The following is a 25151-nucleotide window of genomic DNA, read 5'->3' on the forward strand; positions in this document are numbered from 1 at the left end:
GTGTCTTCGAGTTGTCCTCGTCAGTGAGTACCCTTGATTTGGAAAAGGGCCACCCACTCACTTTCTGGGCATTCATGAGTGAAGAGTGGCTCACAGTAGCCTAAGGGAAGCTCTCCAAAGATAACCTATGGGTGCTGCTTGTTAGAAGCCAAATCTTACAGGAAAAGGGTGCACATAGGTTAAAGAGAAATCAAGTGGGATCTAAGTGGAGCACCAGCATTGCCCATGACCTTGCTTCATAAAAAATGGTTAAAAATTGTGTTAAAATACACATAACATAAAATTGAACATCTTAACCATTAATGGGTGTACAGTTCGGTGGCATAAAGTACAGGCACATTGTTGTGCGTCACCACCTTCGATGCACAGAACTCTTTTCATCTTACAAAACTGAAATTCTCTACCTATGAAACTAGAGCTTTTCAGTCTTCCCTTTCCCCTGGTCTTGGCAATCACCTTTCTTGTTTCTCTGTGAATGTGGACTATTTTAAGTACCGAATAAAAGTGGAATCATAAGTACTTTTCCTTGTGGGGAACTGTAATGTTTTTAAACAAATGGCAATACTCCTCTAAGAAACAGTGCCCTGAAATGTTCACATCACAGAAATGGCCTCCGCAGCCCTTTCTTATTCTTCCCGGGTGCTGGAGATCCCTCTCACTATTGCTAACAATTTCAAATAATGGATCAAGAAGAGGCCCATGAAGACTTTGATTTACCTGGATCTGTATGACCCCTAATCCTGGCGAGGAAATCAGATCACTGTAGTGCCTCTTAGAATATAGATTGCACGGCTCCCTGTCTGACCAGCAAAGAAGACTTTCCCACAATGGAGTACATGTTCTGTTTACAAAAATTCTTTTGCACTTTCAGTATTTTATGTAGCCAGAATTTTATGAATTTTATGTAGCCAGAAAAGCACTTTTGGTATCACAAATATTGAACAATGTTTTTCAGCCTTGCTTTTAAGCCCCTGAATCCTTTCTTGAGATGGTATTTCTCACGGGGTGCCATTTTTCAAGAGAAGTGCAGAAATGTTCAGTCTGATGGAGGGGAGAGGGGGGTCAGGATTGCTCACAGCTCTCCTTCCTCTGCAACTCCTGCTCTTCCATCTCACGGCCACGAGGGTTCTTGGGAAAAGCTTGCAAATTAATGAACTGAAAAAATACGATGCAGTTTTCCTTTTTCTTCTTGCGTGTGATACATGAAAAGTGGCCCCACTGCCACTAGAAAATACCCACCTCAAGTTCCTGGATCCTGTGCATGTTACCTTATTTGGAAAAAAAGGGCCTTTGCGAGTGTGATTATTTTAAGGATTTTGAGAGGAGAACATAACTCTGGATTATTCCTATTGGCCCTGAGTGCCATCACAAGTGTCCTTACAAGAGGGAGAAGAGGGAGATTCTAGACAGAAGAGAAGCAACAGTCACGCAGAGGATAAGGCAAAGTGAAGACAAAGACAGAGATTGGAGTGATATCACCAGAGACCAAGATAGCTGGGGCACCCACCAAGAGCTGGAACGGACAAGGAACTGATTCTTCTCTAAAGCCTCTAGAGAGACCGTAGTCCTGCTAAGATTTTGGTCTTGTAGCCTTCAGAATTGTGATAAAATTAATTTCTGTTATTTTAAGTTAGTGGTAACTTGTTGCAGCAGCCACAGGGAACTAATCTACTGTACAATTAAACAACAATTTTCAAGGATGTAAAAAAATTCTGTAGCTTCTCTATGAAAATGGTGGTTGATTATTATCATTCCTTCCCTAGGCAGAAGATGAGGCCAAAACTAACATCTAGGATAAGCACCCAGATAGAATCAGAAAGCTTTTCCTCTCTTTCCTCCTTAGGGGAAATAATAAATCTCTGTCATTTCAGGTAGTTTGATTCTCAAGTTTTCCTCTACCCACTTACGCTTTGGGGGGAAACTCTGATGAGTGAAGATTCGGTTTTAAAGCACGGGCCCTTTTTCCAATCAAACTTTCCTCTGCAAAGACTATATTTTGTTTCTGTGCTACTCATCTATTTACATAAGTTCTGTCTGGGGTGGGGGGTGGGGAGAAGGAAATGTAAATGTCTTGGAAAAAAGGACCGTCTGCAATGAGAGATAATGTACCTTTTTATTTTGTGGAAATTAAGCTATTACTGAGTCCATATAATATAAATATTTAAGCCATTAAGCAGCATTTTATGCAAATCAATGAATGAGAAACATCACTTGCAGAAAAAATAAATTTTCTTTCATGGAAGTAGCACGGCGACTTCTTGACTGCTGTTGTATACAGGATAATCGGTAGGATGGCCATGTGCTGTAACTCTCAAAAAACAAACTCCATTGATTAACTATTGTAAATCTTAATAATTCCTTGTGTTTGTGTAGTACTTTACAGTTCACAAAATGCTTTTATATTCAGTCTTTCTCACGTCAATCTTGCAAGAAGATAAAACAGGGATCACCAGTTAGTATAAGTCAAATTATGTCTCTCCTGTTCCCTCCCCAACCTCACCAATTCACAAATCGAAGCCCTGAACCACAGAACCTCAGCAAGTGACCTTATTCAGAAATAGCTTCACTGCATATGTCGTTAGTTAAGATGAGGTCATATTGGGGTAGGATGGATCACTACTCCAATGTGACTTGTGTCCTATAAAAGGGGGAAATTTGGGACTTCCCTGGTGGTCCAGCGGCCAAGACTGTGCTCCCAACGCAGGGGACCCAGGTTCAGTCCCTGGTCAGGGAACTAGATCCCATATGCTGAAACTAAGAGTTTCCATGCTGCAACTAAGACCTGGTACAGCCAAAATAAATAAATAAGTATTTATTAAAAAAAAAAGGGGGGGGGAATTTTTAACACAAACACATATAGAAGGAAGAGACACAGGGAGAAGATGGTCATCTATAAGCTAAGGAACATTGAAGGCCACCAGAAACTAGAAAGAGAACTGGAACAGTTTCAGTTCACTTCCCTCACAACCCTCAGAAGAAACTGACCCTGCTGACACCTTAATGGGGGATTTCCAGACTCTAGGACTGTGAGACAATAAATTTGCCCTCAAAGGCACCCAAGTTCTGGCACTTTGTTAAGAGCTGTAGCAAATTAATACATCAATGACGTTTAGGAAGTGTCCTCATATCAAGAGGCCACTGTGGGAATCTAGAACAATGGATTCAGGACTAAACCCTGGATTTTCTGATTCCTAGTGCTGCTGTGGCTGCTAAGTTGCTTCAGTCATGTCTGCCTCTGTGTGACCCCATAGACGGCAGCCCACCAGGCTCCTCCATCCATGGGGTATTCCAGGCAAGAGTACTGGAGTGGGGTGCCATCGCCTTCTTCAGATTCCTAGTGCAGTGATGTGAAAATTTCAGATTTGACTATCAGTGCCAGGGCTGGGCAAGAGGATATGAGCCATTACCTGCAGCTGAGGAGTATCTAGAGCAGAAGCTGAGTAGAATCTCATCCTCTCCACCAGTTGGGATGAGGGAGGTGGAGAAACTTGGATAAGTAGCCTAGGCTCAGACAGTAGAGAAGGCTGAATCACAGCAAGCGGTTGGGGTGTGGAGTTTGCAGACGTTTGCTAAGACTAACACTAATTGGTTTCAGGGTCAGAAAGCTGTGGTTAATAGCTGAAGAAGTCAAGGAAATGGTGGGTTGAAGTCAAGCTCACCATTCCAACTGCTCAAGAATTGATTAAGAATAGGGCAGGAGAGTTGTGTCATCAAGGTGTAGGGATCTCTGTAGACTGAGACAGCTCAAGTGATTCTCCTTGGGGACTGTTCCTTAGGACTAGAGGAAGCAGTTTTGAGAAGCAGGGGTTCCAACAAGGATTGCACGACTCTTTCCCACTTAGTTCTTGTTTTTGAGTGGAGAAATGATAGGGAAATAGTGAGTTTCAAGGAGGGATGTATGCCAGCTGACATCCTCTGCTAGGGCTCTGATTGAAGCCATGTGTGTGCTCACAGTTGAAGATGACTGCATCGTTCCCAGCTACCTTGTAAGAAAGAAGCGCAGATACAGTCCACTGCTGCTCCCTGAAAGTCACTTGTGTAATGAGGACAAAATGCCCAGTGTGATGGGAAGCACGTGATTGTAGCGAAGAGACACTCAAGGCTACCTTAAGGATCCAGGGGTTCATCATACTGATTCATGGATGAATAGAGAAGATAAGAACACTGGTCCTGCACTCGATCCTCTCAGAGATTTTGATACGGTATCAATGCTGGAGGGACCTAGCACCTCTCTGATATCACACAGTCCATCAGCAGAGTGGATTCCTTGATTCCCACTCCTATCCTCTGCTCTTCCTTCTCTCTGATTCTATAATTCTTGCCCCTCGGCAACCATAAGTTCATTTGCTAAGTCCATGAGTCTGTTTCTGTTTTGTAAATAAATTCCTTTACATCATTTCTTTTTAAATTCTGCATATAAGGGCTCATATGATGTTTCTGCTTCTCTGTCTGACTTACTTCACTCAGTATGATAATCCCTAAGTCTATCCATGTTGCTGCACATGGCATTATTTCATTCTTTCTAACGACTGAGTGATATTCCAGTATGTATATGTACCACATCGTCTTTATTAATTCCTCTGTTGATGTTAAAGCTGTTTTGATAATACTGGAGAATGTCTAATTTCCAAAGACAACCCAAGAAGGAGGGGTTATAGAATCATATAGTTTATTCCTCACAATTACAGTATGAGAGATACCATCGTTATCCTCATATAAAAATAGAAGACTGTGCACAGCAAAGTGTAGCTAACCTCCCCAAGGCCACATAGCTAACTAGTGACAGAGGTGGAGTTGAAGCAATTCTATTTGATGACAAAACTTGTACTTTTAACCATTAGGCTGTACCTTTAGAAACATTTGCTTTTCAGTATGTACCCAATGCAATAAGATAAAATAAATCTTTAGTATCTCCAGTTAAATTTCCACTTGGTTTAAATAATCCAACTTGCCTTTTGTATTTCTAAGTGGTTAGTGTGGTTTGTAGCAATATGGCCAGCACAGTGAACCAGCAGACAGTCATCATGAGGAAGGCCAGAGCTCATGAGGAAGGCCACAGCACTCATCTGCTGCCTCCTCCATGGTTGAATGTAACAGCAACAACAAAATAATAGCATCTCAACAGAGCTGCTTTCAGACAGGCTTATGTTTTTGGCTTAGACTTGACTTTGTAATATTTTATGACTGAGAGAGAGAGGCAGAAAGTTATGCTGTTTTTGAGATAATACAGTAACCTAGAATGCTTAAGTGATTTGCAGGAAAACTACCAACAAAATGTAGGAAACGGATTTTGTTTAGAAAGCTTAAGCAAATATTTTAAATTTGGGCTGGGGAGCCTATTGCTCATGTGGACTTGTTAGCTAATTTTAAGCTTCTTGACAGATTTACATTCCTCAGGTCAATGGTAGGGATGGATTGAGTGTCACATTCCAGTTGCAGAAGAGACCATGTATCAGGCTCAAAAACTCACAAAAATAGCTTTTAATTTGCTTCCCCTGTAAGCGGATTATATAGAATTTGATTTTCACGTCCTGAGGATTTTACCTCTATCCCAGCCACTGTTACAAGAGCTGTCAGAGGAAGGGAACTGCTTGGGTTCTGCAAAGCCAAATAACCATGTTTCCTTTCAATTTAACAGCAGCACAAGGCAGGAGCACTTTCTCTAGATATGTCCTGTGTGCTTAGTCACTCAGTCATGTCCAAATCTTTGCGACCATATACTTTGCTTTAAATCATGAAAAACCTGGAGACACTACCCACCTACCTGACTTTGAAAATAGAGGATTCCTGTGGGGTGTTTATTTCCATCATAATCACAAGATGAACTGATAGTGCCTGAGCTGAGATAGAAGAAACAAACGGAACCATTTCCAAATGCTTTTGCAATGAATACAGCTACACTGTCTTAAAAAAGCAAAACTAGTCAAAGTATGTGTGATTTTTCTAAAAAATAAGCCATCTTTATAGGCGATGCAGTCTGGAAATGTAAGCTGTAAAACGCAGTATATATGTGTGTGCGTGTTTGTGTCTGTGGTGGTTGTTTAGGTGTCTGTCTTCAAAGGCTGCAATTATATGACAATGCTTGCTTACATTCTTCAGAGCATTTTTACTAGAGTGTATAACAAATGATGGAGGAGGAGGATAAATCTAGCCAACCATTGTGCAGTACCAGATGCAGTCTGAACACTGCCCAGGGTTCTTATGATGAAAAACATTAATTTCCCTTAGTTCCTAGAAGGGTTTTGGAACATAGGTATTTATTCCCAGCTCTTTGGGAATGCATTTTTCTTTATTTATTGTATTCATAAAGCCACTTGGTCCCATTTAGCTTCAGGATACACTAATATCATTTAAAAATATCCAGAATTAATAACCATTTAAAAATCCCATAAAACCTGTTTTTCATTGTCTTTGTATCCTTCAAAAGGAAACATAGGAAGGCAGGATAGAAAGTAAGAGAAAAGGAAAAGCAGATCAAACTTAACTGTCCAGTGCAGTAGCTTGAATGGCAGTTTTATCTTCTCTTACTTCATAAATGACCAGTGTTGCAAGGTAATGTCTTTGAAAGACAGTGGTTGGTCATGAAGTATTTGACTTTTTTGGGAAATGTTGGAAGAAGAAACCTACAAATTTAGCAATAATAATCATAGCATTCACTATTATTTATGTATAGTACTTTAGAGATTACAAGGCAAGTATCATACAGTTACACTCTAATGACTCTTGGGATTTCTCAGGTAAGATGTGACCAGAGAGTGGGGTGCGATGAAGAGACAGGGAGAGGAGCAGAGTGGTCCTCCACTTATATTATGTGCTTGTTCATTCCTTGATTTCAATCGTGGTTCTTTTACTATTGGTTGTTAACTTTTAAAGTGAAGAATCGGGGAAATGAATAAAAGCTATGAACCTTTTCCTTAGAAAAGTAAATACATAAATAACCAAAGATCTCGCTCTATTTTCACAAGGTTAATCGATGCCATGGACCTGCCAGCCGTGGACCTGCCTTAGAGAATTTGATCTGTCGGTAAACAAGCTGGACGCCGCAGAGCAGACAGTGAGGGGGGTGTGGGCAGAGCTCTCGCACTCATGTTTACCACTGTGTGCCTGATGCGAAGCACTTTGGCAGGTATGTAGTACGTGTTTAATGAACACATATTTAATGAATGTGCCAAATTAGACTTTGAATTTCTGTGATGTGCCTTTCAACCAAGCATCTCAAAATATTAATGTGGTCGTCTCTTTATTATTTAAGTTTTAGTTTTAACTAGGAAAATATCGGTAGGAAATATTCATTTGGGGTCAGTCCTTTTTTTTCGTTTTGTGCTCTCTTATTTCTAACCAAATGAGTACTTAGGGAAAACAACTGGTTCTAGTATCTGTAAGTAGCTTTGTGAAATTGAGCAAATCTTGTCTTTGCGAAAATGGAGCTTCTCACTTAATACCTTCTCTCCCATTCCCCCCTGGGATATTGGAGAAAGAAAGTGATACAGTATATGCATGAGTTTTCTTTAAACAGGACCAAGTCTTTTCCAAAGCATTTAACTTGTGGTAGAGGGATAAGGGTCCCCTCTGTTGATCATAGTGAGAGAGATGCTATGAAGGTACTTAGTGACAAAGGTTTGGTCTGCTTCATAGGTGATGTTTTGGGGAAACATTTTATAATGAGACTTTCTCAGGCAGAACAGCAAAAGTAATAAATTGGAATGGCTACTTTTCTGCCTGATATTGAACACCCTCCCTACACACACATTTCCTTCTCTTCATGTACCTTTATCCCCCACTATGTCATCATCATCATTCCAAACTGATCAGTCCAGATTTCCTCATCAGGAGAATGATGCTCACCCCTGTCTTGCCCAGGACACTCTGTAGGTTTGCATCACCTGTAGTTTGATGATTTGGAAATTTAAGCTTTTCTCTGCCTTCAGGGATGCTGCTTAAATAATTACAAATGTACAACTGTTGTTTTTAAAGAATAACGTATTCCAATAAATCACCACACCTTTGTCTCTTCCTTGTTCTGTCATGTGATTAAAGACTTTTGTCCTATTGTAAGACAGATTAAGGTTTAAATATACCAGCTGTAGGCCGGAGACAGGAAAGATGGCGGCGCCCAGCTTCCCCACGGTGCTGTACGGGCACGTGGGCCGCGGCGCCTTCAGCGACGTGTACGAGCACGCGGAGGACACTTTTCTGCTGCTGGATGCACTCGAAGCAGCGGCAGCCGAACTCACGGGGTGCGAGGAGGGCGAGGGTCCCCGCGGGAGAAGGCTCGGGAGTCCTGGAGAGGGCGGCGCAGGACCGAGAGTGGAAATATGCCTCGAGGTTGGCTCAGGGTCTGGAGTGGTATCTGCATTCCTAGCCTCTGTGATCGGTCCTCAAGCTTTGTATATGTGCACCGATGTCAACCCTGAGGCAGCAGCATGTACCCTGGAGACGGCACGCTGTAATCAAGTCCACATTCAACCAATAATTACAGATTTAGTCAAAGGCTTGCTACCAAGATTGAAGGAAAAGGTTGATCTTCTTGTATTTAATCCTCCTTATGTGGTGACTCCACCTGAAGAGGTAGGGAGTCGTGGGATACAGGCGGCTTGGGCTGGTGGCAGAAACGGTCGTGAAGTCATGGACAGATTCTTACCACTGGCTCCAGATCTCCTTTCACCAAGAGGATTGTTCTATTTAGTCACCATTAAAGAAAACAATCCAGAAGAAATTTTGAAGATAATGAAGACAAAAGGTCTACAAGGGACCACTGCACTTTCCAGGCAAGCAGGCCAAGAAATCCTTTCAGTCCTCAAGTTCACCAAGTCCTAATCTACAGTGTGTGCTACTTAAAGCAGAATGCTTTTGGCATATTTTGAAATTGAAAGTTTTTTCTTTGTTAACAAGTAAAATTGTCAGAAATTTGTTATCTAGAAAAAGGCAGGCAAGTAGGGCGTTTCCTTTTACCCCGCAGTCAGGTCTACTGGAATATTTGCACAAATGCAAGTAAATATATATATATTGAATTTTGCATATTTATATATATATTATATGTAGAGAATATATAATGAAAAAGTTATACTTAATTATATGTGAAGAGGATGTTCATTTCAGCATTACTTGTAACGGCAGAATAATGGAGTTAACTTAAATATCCATCAGCAAAGGGATTGGTAAAATCAAGTACAGTATATTCATGTTCGGAGAAGGCAGTGGCACCCCACTCTAGTACTCTTGCCGGGAAAATCCCATGGACAAAGGAGCCCGGTAGGCTGCAGTCCATGGGGTCGCTGAGAGTCGGACACGACTGAGCAGCTTCACTTATACCAGCTGTACGTTCATAAGTTTTTGCTCTCCTGATCTTCAGTGTTCTTATTTATGATAGGGGGTAAATAGTATAGTCATAGGATTATTGTAAAGCTTAGCTAAGAAAATGTATCTACAGCACTTAGTGTTGTGACTGAACATAAGAAAGAGCTCTTGTTATTGACTCTGGTGATGTTGGTTTGTTGAAGAAGCTGTCCTGAGAGAGCTCATCTGGCCCTGTGGTCTCATGCAAGGGTTTTCTCCTGGGGACTCCTTCTGGGGCTGCAAGTAGGAGGGAGGGAGGCTCAGCTGTCTGCCAGTGCTCACAGTCTGATACTCATGGTGCTTCGGGGCTTTCTTCCTGGGTCAGGATGGGCAGAAGCCTCATCAAGGACCGAATCTCTCAGTATCCAGGAATCTAATGAAATAAGTCATTTGTTAAACGGAATTTGCAAAGAGCTCCAGAGCTCTCTGCCTAATCTCTGATAAAAGATACCAGGGAAGGCAGCTCTCCATGGCCTCTGTCAGGTTCATGCAATTGTGTTGGCCGCAGAGACTCTCTTTGCTGGCAGTCTAGTGCTTCTCTATTAGACAGATTGCTGTATCAGAAATTCTTAACCAATCTCCTTCTACCCATTTGATGTACCAGAGCTTTCTATTCCTACTGTAAAACATTGCCTAAGGCCTGAAGAATGCAGATCACTCCCTTCTAGTGGGCTGCTCTCTGCTTCATCCTGGTTCTTCTGTTCCCAGCAGTGCAGTTGTCTACTTGCCAAGAGTCAGCTGTGTTGCTGCCCATATCTATTTATGCCAGTTCTGTTTGTTACGTAATTACATATTTCAATTAAATGTTTCACAACTGATTTAATATAAGTTCACAAAGAGAGTTGTTGACTCAGTGAATGTTTTGGAAACAGTAAGGTTGAGTTGCTAAAAGTGCTGTACAATTAGATGTGGGTGAGACAACTTGAAAAACCTTGGGGGCGGAGGGAATCATAAAAACTAGAAGAGCCTGCACTGAGATTGTTTTACAAAGGTCTTTACTTTCTCATTCTGCTTTATAGAAAGTAAACCTGGAGATCCTAGTAGATGATGCACTGTTTGAGTTGTTTATGCAAAAGAGGTGGTGTGAACTCTGATCCCTGTACTGTTTAAAAGTCAACCACAGCAACAAAACTTGCCCTACATTCAAAGCTTAGAAGTGAATCTAATTTGTTCCTTTAAATTGCAATATAAATGTAAGGTATGTGTGCATCATTTTTAAGGATTTCACAGTTTAACCTTTTTTTTTTTTTTAATTAATCGACCCACCACCTGTCTGTTCACAATGGATGACAGTAGAGGGTTTCTGCTGTCTAAGGTACACACCATAATACATGATACACCTGCTATCCACAGCACAATCCAGTGATGACGGTGGGTTGAGTAGGTGTTTTTGAGCTAACTCTCTGAAGTAGGCACCTAGGGCTGATGGTGTATTCCATGGCCAAAGAAAATATGTGTAACTGCCTACCCATGCTAACTAGCGTTTGATAGGTAATTTTTCATACACTGCTTTATTCAATCTCCAAGTAACCCTTGGGAGGTAGGAATTATCATTGTTTTATAGATAGGGCTGCTGAGGTTGAAAAGAGTTAAATAACTTGGGCTAAAGACACACACCAAGGAGAGACATGCCTAAGACAAGTCCCGGGCTCTAAAGCCCGTGATTGACCCGTCAAGACTGGTTTGCCTGTTGACTTGAATGGCAGGGCTTCCCAGGTGGTGCGGTGGTAAAGTACCCTCCTGCCAATGCAAGAGATGCAAGAGACACAGATTGGATTCTTGGGTCAGGAAGATCCCCTGGAGCAGGAAATGGCAACCCATTCCAGTATTCTTGCCTGGAAAATGCCAGAAGAGTCTGGCAGTCCATGAGGTCAAAAAGAGTTGGACATGACTGAGCACATGCACACACATTAACTGATCTGCTCAGTACTGAGATCTGGGTCCTGATACTGTTAGTTTTGAGCTTTAACCAGCTCAACCTAAAATATGGTTCTCACATTCTTCAGCATCAGGTCAGTTGGACTAGTTTTAGGCAAGGAACTTGGGGCCAACCATACTCTGAGCTTCTAGGTCAGGGTTTTGTGGAAGCAACAAATCTCTGATGAGCCCCGATAGCCCTCTCCTCTCATGCTGGCGGTCTGTGAGCGAGAGGACACTCTAAAACATTTGAAGTGAGCCACCAGGACGAGAGGGAACAGCTTTTGGCAACACAAGTCATCTGTATTGTTGCAACACCTGCTCCCTTTGGTGCAAAATAAGGATCTATCAGAATTTCCATTATTTCCCCTATTCAGTGGGAGAGCCATTTGGCTAACTCTTTTCCCTCTGGTCTATAATTTGGGACATGATATGTCAGCTCAGCTAGCACTGCTTTATTATTAAAATCGTTGTTGACCATTTTGAGTTAGTATTGACCCAATGGCACATGTATGTTTTTTGTTCTCCAGATTACTTATGAACAAGCACAGGAGAGAGAGCCTGGCTTTTGATAAAAGCTGGGGAAAAAACAAGACACCTTGGCAGTTTAAATCAGTGTTTTGTAAAATTTTCTCTGTAATGCATCATTATTGGAATTACCAGAAGAGCTTATTAATTACATGTTTCTGAGCTTTGCCCCAGATCTACTCAATCTGATGCTATAGAAATTTAACCTGAAATCAAAATTCTGAGAACCACTGATTTAAATGAATTACATGGAGCAGTGAGCATCTGTGTAAATTTCTTAGACTGCTATAACAGAGCACCTCAAACTAGGTGGTGTTAGCAATAAAAATTGATTCTTGCACGGTTCTAGGGGCCAGGAGATTGTGTCAGCAGGGCTAGCCTCTCTCCGCAGGCTCCAGGGGAGACTGTTCCATGCTTTTATCTTAGTTTCTGGTGTTGTAGGTAACCCTTGAAGTTCTTGGACATGTAGATGAATCACTCTAATCTGCTTCCATCTTGCATGGTGTTCTTTCTGTATCTCCTGTGTTTGTAAAGATGCGAGTCACATTGCATCAGCGTCCCCTTCCCCCCATCAAGTGTGACCTCATCTTAATTTGGTTACATCTATAAAGACCCTATTTCCAAATAAGGTCACCCTCACAGATACTGGGAGTTTGGACTAAATATATCTTTTTAGGATAAATAATTCAATCCACAACAACTTCCTACATGTTTGCTGACAGGACCTTTTCTCAGTGGAAACAAGGCATATTTTATATCCTAATGTGAAAAATGTATAGTAGGATTTATGATTATGAGAAATAAGCATTCAACTCAAATTTTTCATTTCACAATAACCATTTGAAATTCTGAAACCATACTTAATGTATACTTTTAGTCATCAAATCTCCTTCATGTAGAGAACTCTTGACTTTATTTTCCTTTTAAATAATAGTTTTTCTGCTAGCAATATAGTAGTGATTTTCTCTTATTTTGTAACTTATTGTAAAGAAAGATATTCTTTTATTATTAGTTTCATCCACTTTTTCATCCAGAAGTATGTTTAATACTATCTCCTATATTCCAGGTTCTGTTTTAGTCCTTGAACATACAAAAACAAATGATACTTAAGATTTTGTATTATAATATTAAAATATTTTTTCTTGTTAGAAATTTTTTCCATTGCAATGTCATAAAATGGCATTTATTAATGTCGTATTTTATGTTCACATATTTCTTCTAGCTTTATTAACTTTTTTAAGTTGAACGTATACAAAGTACTGATTTGGAACACTTACGTATCGCAAAACGATGACCTCCATAGGCTTTACCTGACACCTCCATCATGTCATATAACTGCCATTTCTTTTTGTGTTGAGAATGTTGAAGATCTACCCTCTTAGTAATTTCAAGTGTATAAAACATTATTATTAACTATAGTCAACATGCTATACATCCAAGTCTCAGAATTTATTCATCTTACAACTGGGAGTTTGCAACCTTTGACCAACATCTCATTATTTCTTCCACTCCACAGCCACTTTGGTAGCTAGCACTCTATGCTCTGTTTCTATCAGTTTGCTTAAGCCTGCATTATTGAGGGCTTTGCATTCTGTTGATAGAGACTGATAAGTGAATTAGACATTACACTATTGTTGTTCAGTCGCCAAGTCATGTCTGACTCTTCACAACTCCATGGACTGCAGCATGCCAGGCTTCCCTGTCCCTCACCATCTCTCAAGTTTTGCCCAAGTTCATGTCCATTGAATTAGTGATGCCATCTAACCATCTCATCCTCTGTCACCCTCTTCTCCTTCTGCCCTCAATCCTTCCCAGCAACAGGGTCTTTTCCAATGAGTCAGCTGTTCGCATCAGGCAGCCAAAGCACTGGAGCTTCACCTTCAGCATCAATCCTTCCAAAGCTTGATTTCCTTTAATATTATTGGTTTGATCTCCTTGCTGTCCAAAGGACTCTCAAGAGTCTTTCCCAGCATCACAATTTGAAAGCATCAATTCTTCAGCACTCTGTCTTCTTTATTGTCCAGCTCTCACATCCATACATGACTATTAGAAAGACCATAGCTTTGACTATATGGACCTTTGTCAGCAAAGTTGTGTCTTTATTTTTAACACACTGTCTAGTTTTGTCATAGCTTTCCTGCCAAGAAGCAATCGTCTTCTAATTTTATGGCTACAGTCACTATCCTCAGTGATTTTAGAGTCCAAGAAAAGGCAATCTGTCACTGCTTTCACCTTTTCCCCTTCTATTTGCCATGGAATGATGGGACCAGATGCCATGATCTTATTGTTATTTTTTTTTAGTATTGAGTTTTAAGCCAGCTTTTTTAATCTCTTCCTCACCTTCATGAAGAGGCTCTTTATTTCCTCTTCGCTTTTTGCCATTAGAGTGGTATCATCCACATATCTGAGGTTGTTGATATTTCTCCCAGCAATATTGATTCCAGTTTGTAACTCATCCATGTGGCATTTTGTATGATGTGCTCTGTGTATAAGTTAAACAAACAGGATGACACTACTGTGGTCAAAGTAAAGAAAATTATGGGGCATGCGGCAGGTGGGAGAGGTAAGAAGATAGGCAAGGAAGGCTTCCTGGAGGAGTTGTCTTTTGAGTAGATGTTTGAAGGAAGAGTAGAAATTTGTCTAGCAAAAAGTATGAGAAGGTTGTAACAAAAGATGAATAAATCTGAAAAACCTCCAGGAGTTTGTTAGGATAGAGCAAAAGGAATGGTGAGCTGGTGCTGGAGATAGAAAGCTTGACAGCATCAGATCATTAAGATCCTGTATGTTTGGGGTGCTTGCCCTAAGTTTTTCTCTGGAACAGAGTTTGCTAAAGGTTGAACATTATTTTACCTAAAAATCTCTTTTTTAAAAAAGAATGATTTATTTTTGGCAAAGTGCTTTCTAAAAGCTACATATTACTGCATTACTTCTTTCTTGTAGATTTACAACAGATTTACAACAGTCTTTCACTATTAATAAAACATACTGTAGAAAGGAAATCTAAGTTAAATTGCTTTAACTTAACATTTCCCAAACTTCCTGATAATGAAACTTCATTATGGAACTATGAATCTCAGTGAAGATAATGCATGTAAAATATTTAGCATTGAACCTAGTATAAGACAGTCAACAAATATTATTTTTCAGTAAGCAAATTGAGTGTCTGCTCTTGTGAGCTATCATGTGGGAAAAAAGTGTGAATGACCCAGTACCTAGAACCAAGTAGCTCAATAGACTAGTTGTGGGGGAAAGACATGGTCACACACACTGTAACTGATACAGTGAAGACAGCAAAAAGAAAAGTCACAGGAAGTAGGGGAAGGAGGGACAACTTCTGTTGGGGGCATGTTGTCAAGAGAGGCATCTCAAGGTGGGGAAAATTCCAACTGGCAGAAATATTAAAGGATTCATTCTAAGCCAGGCAGAATGGCAGCAGAAAAATATTGGGATAGGAAGGCATGGGTTCACTAGGGAGTCAGGTGGAAGAGGTGCAAAGAACATGCAAGGTAAACAGAGAATTATAGCAGAAAGATAAAGCCAGATCCTAAAGGGCTCTCACTGAACAGCTTGAATGGGTCCTTAAAGTGGTAGGGAGCCACTGAAGGGCTTTAGAAGATGAGAGGTGCGCTGTCTGAATGTTAACTTGCCACTAGTGTGTAGCATGGACCGGACAGAGGTAAGACAGGCGGTGGGGGTGGTAACTGCAGCCCAGGGCTGTGTTGTCAAAACGAGACTAAATACCAATTTATCCCTGCATGGAACATCCATCTTTATAGTTTTTTTTTTTTTTTCTTTTTCTCTAATTACTATTTGGGAAAACCAAGAGGCAGAGCAGCTTTGTGTCTTCCCAGGTTGATAAACGGGTTAGTAATGAATCCATTAGCAAGTTGCCTTTGATTCCTGCTTGTTATCCATAGAGTAAGTTTGTCTCTTAACAACACATTTTGAACTTGGCAACACTCAAAGCTCTCTGTGAATGAATAAAGCAAAATGGAGGGAAATGTGGAGTTACTTTGATTTGAGGAAGCATGTCTGCTGGGTATGTATAGGCTGGACATGTGCTGGATCCCAAAATCAGGCATTGTCAATGCAGACATAACTTTCTAGAGTATATAACAAATTATTGTAGACTTAGCCACTTATCCTAGCACATATCAAGATCCCGCAGTTTCTGTGTATTATTTTATGTTCCTAAGTTCAGGAATGGCTTAGCTGGGCTCTCTCCCAGTTGGATCACTGACAGAGCTGTGATCATTATGTTGGTCAGGTTGCATTCTCTTTTGGAGGCTTTTTCTAAGTACTTTCAGGTTATTGACGGAATTTATGCATTTCTTTGTTTTTGCAGGTGTAGTTCTGAGAGCCTCAGTATTTGTTTTAACAGATGTCAGCAAGAGGCTGCCCTTAGCTTGTAGAGCCTTCTCTCAATTCCAGGCCACGTAGCCTTCTCCATATGCAGTTTATATCCTCTCTGTTCATTTGCTAAAAGCAGCAGTGCTGAGGGAGACTCGAGAATGAGCTTGCAAAGGGTCATAGAATGCAACCTAATCACAGGGTGACCTATTTGTTGTAGTGTATTGGTTAGAAGCAAGTCACACATTGAGCCCTGCCCCACCCCCTACCCCCCCACAAAGCAAAGGGAGGAGATTACAGAAAGGTGTGACGACCAGAAGGTGGGGTTCAGTTGGTGGGTCACCTTAGAGTCTATCCTCTAAAGAGCGCATTGGAAGACAGATATTTAGGCTAGGCCCAGAATATGTATTATTTAACTTTCTATCCTTATTCCCTGGTTCACAGAGACTAATGATGAAAGTAAACTTGATTGGGCCCCTTCACTGGTTGGATGTGAGAAGTGGTAACTAAGGAGGAAGATTTCAGGATAACTCCGAGCTGTTTAGCAAGGGTTATCTGAACACTTCTGCTATTGACTGGGACAGGAAAACAAGTGGAGGAAATGTTGAAGGTTAAGGGGATAGTAGGTTAACTTGGAGCTAACCTACTTGGAATCTTGTAGAGCAGTTTTTAAACTTTAATGGGATGTGGATCACTTGGATATCTTAATACAGTGGTTCTGATTCTTCATGTTTCAGGGTGCACCCTGAGATCTCTATTTCTAATAAGGTCCCAGGCAATGCTGACAGAGTCCTTGGGTAATGCTTCAATAGCAAGTTTTAAGAACAGGGGCTTGCCAGGTGGCACTGGTAGTAAAGAACCCACCTGCAATGCAGGAGACATAATGAGATGCGGGTTTGATCCCTGGGTTGGGAAGATCCTCTTGAGGAGGAAATGGTAACCCACTCCAGTATTCTTGTTTGAAGAATCCCATGGACAGAAGAGTCTGGCAGGCTACAATCTATGGGGTCGCAAAGAGTCAGACACGACTGAGTGACTAACAGTTTGATCAAAATAACACATAATACAAATTTCAGTAAACACTGAGTAGAATTGTACTGGAAACACATCTTTTGATGAAGCAGTTGGGGTCAGGTTTCTTTTTTACTTATCTCCTGTGTCAAGGATAAAAATTACTTATTGTTAGGATGAGGTATTATACAACATCAATTATCTGTGATTTCTGTGTTTATTTGTTTAAATAAGTGTGTTGCTCAATGCTATGAATACTTTGAAAGACATTTGCAAAAAAGTCAGATAATAATCTATCAAGTTATTTTTAATAATGTATTAATGGATATGTTAATTTAATTTTCCTTCAACTTTACTGAAAACAAAGATTTGGAAACCATTTCATGTATCTTATGATAGTAAAAATCAGGATAGGTGAGAGCTGTTCTTTTCTTTGTAAAAGAGGAGAAAATAGGGGTAGTAGAGAGATGAAAAGTAGCAGGATGCTGACTAGAAGCACTTTCTTAGGCAGATGAGTTTTAGAGACAAGGATACAAGGAAACTGAAGGTCTGAAAATATATTCCCTTAAGACTGTTCTTGCTCCCATAACTTTTGAAAAGCCTGTGCACAGGTCTAGTACAAGTATTGCAGTTTGAAGACTGCTATAGAGTTCAGAAGAGGCTGGGCTGAAGGTAAAATTGAGGGCATATGAGCAGAAATGTATGCACAGTAAAACCTGTACAGACTCCATTAATTCAGAATTTTAGGAGTAGAGTCTGGATTAAAGGAGGTTTTGTCTTATATGTGGAAAGAAGAAACATGGCTAGCAGACTCAGGGGTGAACAGGTTTATGGGGAGACTGAAAAACACAGTATCTTCAAGTCCTTTAGGAAATCCTAAATCTATGTGTACAGAAGAAATTGACACACGACTGTCAACCCTTACCTATGTTACAGTTGTTTCTCTGTTCAGGGACACTGTGTCAGCTTATTTCTATTTTCTCAAGTATACATAGCGTGCCTGAGCTAATGAAACTTCATTACTTAAAATGTAGGAAGGACGTGAGGGATGGAAGAAGGAAGGAAATCTGATTCTGTCCTTTTCCTCATTGCCTATTCTTCTTCTGCTCCATCTGGAATGGCTCAATCTAGGTGACTTTAGAAAGTCCTTTCAACAGCAAGATGTTTTGATTCTTTGAATCAACTACATTTTAAAGATATATAAAATATCCATCGAATGAGTCACACTTTTATTTTATTTTGAATAGATCCTTAGAAAATCTTTGTTAGGTATGCTGAATTTATTTTCATAGGGAGACCAGGTGAAAGAAAGAGGATGACATCTACTACCAGCCCAGTGCTGGAAATTTCTTGTTCTCCACTTTATCAAATACATGATAACGAAACACCATAACCTCAGGATCAAGGAAAGGCTACCTTAGCTGAACAAAAGGAAGACAACTAGAGGTTTGCAAGTTACATTCTAAATCACCACTTCCAGAAAGAATGTATTATCTGTCTCTGACATCCCCAGACCCATTTTGTGCCCACCTCTGCCATGTCTTTGTGCTCTTCTCTTTCTGGGATGCATGTAGGTTTTTGCCTTCCCTGTTGGTATCTGTGATCAAATACCTTGTGATATTTATGCTTAGACAGCAAGATATTCCCGAGAACAACTGTGGTTCAATATTTTCCATAGAACTAATAATAAACTGCTGTCTAATAACTATGAAGAGTCTGATGCCTTATGGAAAGTGTGGAGGAAGTTGAATTTTCTCCGTAGAGAATCACAGAACTAGAAGAGACCTTTCTTTGTTACCGGAGTAAAATCATCCAGGTTTTTTGTTGTTTTGTTTTCTTTTCTCCCCTTATCATCTGAAAAAGTTGGAGAGGCATAATAAAAAGTTCTAGATTCTTACCTACATACTTGCTATATCTCCTCCCCTACTTCTGTTTTATTTCTCTGCTCCTGACCTAATATTCATTTATACACTTAGCATTTAAATAGGTTAGAGAAGATGCTGATGCTCTGAAGCATCAAGCCAGCAGGGAGAATAATCTAGGATCAAAACTCTACTTTGTTGCAAATCATAAATACAGAAAGGCAAAGCTGTTTTTGGCTAATATATCTTTTATCTCTTTTCATCTGTCAAGGCATGCTTGGCATCTTTCAGGGGCTTAATTCTTAAAATTGGATGCAACATTTGCATGTTTGTAAATTTTTCTCTATAGCTTTCATCAGAGCCTTGAAAAGATGAATTTTGCTCTTTATAAAGGTAAAGAACCACCAGTTTGCTGGGCTGATTTTCTGCATGGCATTGAGTGACTCCTAGGGTTGCCCTCGGAGAAGGCAATGGCACCCCACTCCAGTACTCTTGCCTGGAAAATCCCATGGATGGAGGAGCCTGGCGGGCTGCAGTCCAAGGGGTTGCTAAGAGTCGGACACGACTGAGTGACTTCACTTTCACTTTTCACTTTCAAGCATTGGAGAAGAAAATGGCAACCCACTCCAGTATTCTTGCCTGGAGAATCCCAGGGATGGGGGAGCCTGGTGGGCTGCCATCTGTGGGGTCGCACAGGGTCGGACACGACTGAAGCAACTTAACAGCAGCAGCAGCAGCAGGGTTGCCCTAGTGAAGCATAGAATTCATAGTACCTCTCACTCTCCAATCTTGTGAAACTTGAGCAGTTTGGCTATATAAAGACTAAAGTTTGCCCTCTGCTTCTATTCTCTTAGAACAACTCTCTTCCCTAGGTCCAGACAATCTTAATTGCATTTTTCATGAAAAATTTAGTGGCAATAATGAGAATTCTCTTTCAGGGTCTGCTTGTAAATGGGAAATGCTGTTGATATAATCTGATAGTAATTCATGAGTACTGAACTCCCACTACCTCCCCTAACATTTACTGAGTCTTCACTATGTGTCAGGTATGCGCTAAGTACTTTATGAGCATTGTCTTATTTCATTTTTATAATAACCCTTTTAGATAGGCATTATTTTCCCATTACAGGTATTGCCTTATGCGTAAGGAAACTATAGCCCAGAGAGATAAGGGCCTTGGGTGGTAGAGACAAAGCTAATGCTTGAAATCCAAACACGTACTGAGACGACTTGTTTATGGAAGCTGATATAGGTTATTAAACTATTTATGTCAATTAGGTGACATTATGTAATGGTGTGATCAGTCTGTTAATGAATGGGAAAACAGAGAAATCAAAAAGCTGGTCTAGATAGGATGCATTTGGTTGGAATCCTTGGAATCTATTTCTTTATATCCCCTTGGTCGTCAACTTCTGAAGTACATTAGGTACTTCTGAAGGTAATATTTCTGTGCTGTTTCTTCTGTAAAATTTAAAACTTCTATTTATTATAGAATTTAAAATAATAGGTATCGATCAAGGATTTTAACGAAATAATTATGATAATAATAATATAAATAATAATGCATCTGTGGATTCAGATTAGAGACCTGAATGCAGGAAGACCTCAGGTTTCCTTTGTAGAAAAGATCCCTTTGTTAGTATTATCTTGAGTGTGGTTCTTATGATCAGTAAGTGAATTCTAAATCTTTTCTCCAGGTTTCTCCCCTTTCTCCCTCTCAGTCTCTCCCTGTTTCTTCCTTTCTTTTTCCCTCATCCTTCTTCCTACCCTGTCCTTCTCCTCTCACCCCGCTCTCTTCCCCTCCTGCTTCCCTGTCTTGGATTACAAAGACGGCACTGTGCCTGGGAGAGTGCCGAAGGGTGCCGGGGGAGATGAAAATGAGGCCAAATAAGTTTTAACAAACTCTGCCTCTCTTTGCAGCTGCTGTTTGGAAAGCAGGCTTCCTGCCACTCTGGGCCTGAACCTGCCAAATGCCTGATCCTGGGCTGAGCCCCAGGACCTCAGCCACAGACCACTGTCTATGGCATTTCCAAATGCAGTCCCTCAGCTGTGCAGCAGGCAATAAATATCTCTTTCTGTAATGGGGAAATGGACCCGTGAAATCTATCCGTTCATCCTGCAGAGCCTCTGCCCGGCTGCCTCTTTATTTTCACCCAAATTGCATTATTGCTCTTTAAGATAGAATCTGGAGACATTTATCAAGTGCCTGTGTGCCAGAGTTCTCAGTATTAGAATATTCTTTAATTCTCCAAGGGAGAGATCAATAGAAAATTGTAGCCAGAGGACTGATTAGCAGGATAGCATGGAAGATATTCTTCTTTCCTAGAGACTGTAACCAGCCCAACTCACATTTAAATTTCTTAGCCCCCTGATATTAAAGACAGTAACTCAAGGTTTTAACATTAGAAATGTTAGATTTATTTTCTTAACATTAAATAATAGAACTGGGACTGCTACATACAGCTAGTTTGATGTGGCAGATAAACAAATAACAATAATAATAATAACAAATAAATAATATTTTATAACAAATAAGAGTTATTATTTTATTTATGTATATTTTGTTGGCCAGACAATCATGGAATTTCTGTTTATATATCATCTTATGTAATGTCCAAAACAGCCTTACAGAACAGATATTTTAATTGACTTTTAAAAATAAGGAAAGCAAAGCTGAGAAATTTTGGCCATGGGTTTTTCTTCCTAATAATATACATCTTAAATTTACATGCTGAAAAATAGACATGTTCCTGCATTGTTGGTAGGAATGTAAATGTTGTAGTAGATAATTTTGCAACAGGAATCAAAATTAAATACAAGTATAACATAATCTTTTTTTAAAAAATGATACCATCTGTATACACACATATATACACAATTATATTTTTATCTATTTTTTCTTTGGATAAAAGTTATGGAATTATATACATGGTTATCTCTATGAAATGATACCAGAGGACTGTGGAGAGAAACAGAACTTTTATTTATAACTTTATGCTCATCTCAGCTTTTGATTTATTATTTTTTGCCAAGACCATATATTACCTTTATATTACAAAAAACTAGTTTGAAATAAAATGAAAATGAGCCTGGTCTTTGACTCTGCATTGTTTTTAGTAATGTATCCAAGGAAATAATTAAACAATTGTATACACATATGTAAAGAAAAATATTAATTGCAGTGCCATTAGGAGCACCTAAATATCTATCAGTAGATTTTCAGTTAAGTAAAATATAGTGAATTCATTTTGGAGAAGGAAATGGCAACCCACTCTAGTATTCTTGCCTGGAGAATTCCATGGACAGAGGAGCCTGGTGGGCTACAATCCACGGGGTTGCCAAGAGTCGGACGTGACTGAGCATGTACACACCAGTGAATTCATATAATAGAATGCCAGAGAACTATCTTTAAAAATAAACAGTTGTATGCCTACTGACATCAAATTCTCTTCAACTAATGTTCACCAGGATACACCTGTAGTTCAACAAGTTAGGATTCCTTGTTGCAAGGAGGGAATGCATAGCATAGAGAACGGTGGGACATCTGAGTTAGAGGAAGTTAGAAGGGACTTACAGGGCACCTGTTCTTGTGTCGGGTGGTCTGGAGGTGAGTTTAAGGAAACAAGGCTTTGCTATGGATTGGATGCTGTCAAGCAGTGAGCAATTCTGTGAATGTATATCTTAATCTTTTCTGGAAGGAAGACAGAGTAGACCAAAGTTAAAGTTATAAAAGGTAAAGAAGCAGCAATCACTGATACTGGTCAGGAATTGGGAATGGCTGGTTATTTTTCTGGTGGCTTGGACGGTGTTGATGTTTCATCCATGTTCAGACCTGGTACAGGTCGTCTTGTTTTTATCTTGATCCATCACAGTCACAGAGTGGCCTTGTCAATTGTTGATGTTCTGTGAAGTCATTTATGTTTAACAAAAGAACATCAAGTTCTAACTGTAGTACCAGGCCAGCTCTCAGATGTCAGAGGTTGCTTTTCTCCTTCTCTGAAGACGCCCATGATATATTCAGTAAAAAATGAAAGCAAGTTACAGAACATTACTTATGATGTAATCTCATTGCAGAAATAGCAACACCTGTTTTGTTTGGACATAGAGATAAGGTTGGAAGAATAGATTCCTCATTATCAACAAAGATCCATGAAACAAGGTTAGTTTGGGGGATTTATTTTTTTTAACTTTCTACTTTCTGCTTTTCTGTTTTGTTTGAAAATTTTAAAAATAATGAGCACATTTAATTTTTACAAGCAAAACAAGCAATTAAAATAATTCTAAGTGGAAAATAGAAATTGGGACATCTGTCCAAATAACCATATTTGTTTCTCTCCACCCAGTGCCCACATGGTGAATGTATTCTCTTTTCCATACTGAATCTCTCCCATGGTAGAACTTGAAGAAAAGGCCACATCTTTGATTTTTTAAACATGTGGTGGCCACAGTTTAAGAGTATTTAATCATTAGAGGAATCTGGTTTGAATACCAGGTTATATAGTCACTTCAGGAAGACCTTCCCAGAGAAAGGATGATTGGGGTGAGAGACTTGACAAACGTGGAGGGAACTGTCTGGGAAGAAAGAGAATACCAGGCAGATGGAGCAGTGTGTGCTGAGGCCCACAGTGAGGGCAGTAAGGCGCATTTGAGAAACTGAAAGGCCCATGTGGCTGGAGCTCAGAAGGAATTAGGTGGAACATGATAAAAGATAAAGCTGGAAAGGAGATTTGGGAGCTGAGTATGTTGGGCTTGTCGATCTCATTAAGGCGTCTGGACTTTATCTTGAAAACCACGGGAAGCCCAAAAATGTTTTCAGCAAAGTAGGACATGATCAAGTCAATATTTTGAAATGAGTCTTTTGTCAGTAGTGAGGAGAGGTGCGTAGGGCCAAGAAGAGTTGTTTCATGGAGGCTCTTTAGAAAGTCATTTCCGAAAGTCAAGTGTGAAGTGATGGTGCCTTGCAATATAATACTATCAGTGGAGATGGTGATAAAGGAACTGGTTGGATACATATACAGGAGTTAACACAGCATTCTTTTAAATATTTTAAACTTCATCCATTACTCCAAGTCCTAGATAGGAAAAGTGTACATAAGACAGCCCAGGGGCAAATAATGAAAATGGATTATGGTAAATCCAACCTTAGTATTAACAGAAGTTGACCAAGATTGATTACATCATCATCTTATCCTGCATATTATGCCGGCCCCTAAACTGCCTCACTTTGAGTCTCCTTTCTGCACCTATGGAAGATACCTCTAATAGATCACAGCACTCTCCTTCTGAGCCCTGGCATGGTCAAAGAACCATTTTCAAATCAACATTCCTGAATCAACTTTCCAAGCAGCCTCTAAGAACTGCACAAGATTATTCCACATGAAAAAATCTACCTACCATCTTGCCTATTTCGAGAAAACTTACCGCACAAAGTCCTCTATCCCTTTATCTTTCTCTCCTGTACCAGGCCATCTGAGCATCTGGGATGCAGAGCTGGAAGAGGTTAAAAAAGAGCTCTGTGGACAGTCTGCCTTATTTGGATCCAGATGGATCTACACATATATTATGAGATTAAAATGAGATAAGCCAACGGGGAAAGGAAGCATGTTCATTTGGATTGAGGACACGTTTGCCATTACAATCTGCCTTCAGGTCTGGCATTGCTGTGCAGGGAAATTTGGTCTGTGTGTTTTTTTCCATCTTCTCCTCTGATTAAAAAGACATGCTGACTACAGGAAGAATGGACTAGGTGAAGCACCCTACCATTTACAGTGTGCTGGTAGATGTCTCATATGCTAATTGGCAAAGTGGGTGGAATTGCTCTTAAATAAGTAAAAAAAAAAAAAAAAAAAAAGTAGCATTCAATTACCTTAAAAATGAGCTTCATTTGGAGAGTTCCATTTAACATATTATGGGTACAATCTCATTTTGTTTTTTTTTAACTTTATTTTGCTAATGCAAGGCAAAAGAGTTCTATGCCCTAAATAAATAAACCAAGGTCCCACTGGGGAGGGTGAGAGATCTTGGATTCTCATATTTTGGAGAAATTGATTTAATTTTCCTAAATCACTTTTTAATAGAGAAAAACAGTAACAGTATCAGCCATTCACAGCTATGGGGATGACAGAATTTTGTAAATGCTCAACTCAG

The 25151-nt window shown here is 39.9% G+C and overlaps 1 protein-coding gene and 1 long non-coding RNA gene across 3 annotated transcripts in view; both read left to right on the top strand.

The window, feature by feature from the left end:
- LOC145520793 (uncharacterized) overlaps positions 1-24855 on the top strand; it is a 536928-nt gene extending 512073 nt beyond the window's left edge. The window contains exons 9-10 of the long non-coding RNA XR_014064827.1: positions 6966-7126; positions 23079-24855. This is a non-coding gene — a long non-coding RNA (uncharacterized LOC145520793). The remainder of the gene's footprint in view (positions 1-6965; positions 7127-23078) is intronic.
- On the top strand, positions 8104-8894 carry LOC145520790 (methyltransferase HEMK2-like). 2 transcript variants are annotated; one of them, XM_081528226.1, is made up of 3 exons: positions 8104-8237; positions 8307-8484; positions 8569-8894. In XM_081528226.1, the coding sequence occupies exons 1-3, from the start codon at positions 8104-8106 to the stop codon at positions 8815-8817; spliced, it is 561 nt and encodes a 186-aa protein (XP_081384352.1). In that variant the 3' UTR covers positions 8818-8894. The 2 variants fall into 2 exon arrangements, with proteins under 2 accessions (XP_081384352.1, XP_081384351.1); XM_081528225.1 differs by having other exon boundaries at positions 8307-8894.
- Positions 24856-25151: the final 296 nt, after the last annotated feature.

This window comes from Giraffa tippelskirchi, chromosome 9, assembly GCF_054371585.1.
Source record: "Giraffa tippelskirchi isolate mGirTip1 chromosome 9, T2T-mGirTip1v1.2.pri, whole genome shotgun sequence".
Lineage (NCBI taxonomy): Eukaryota > Metazoa > Chordata > Mammalia > Artiodactyla > Giraffidae > Giraffa > Giraffa tippelskirchi.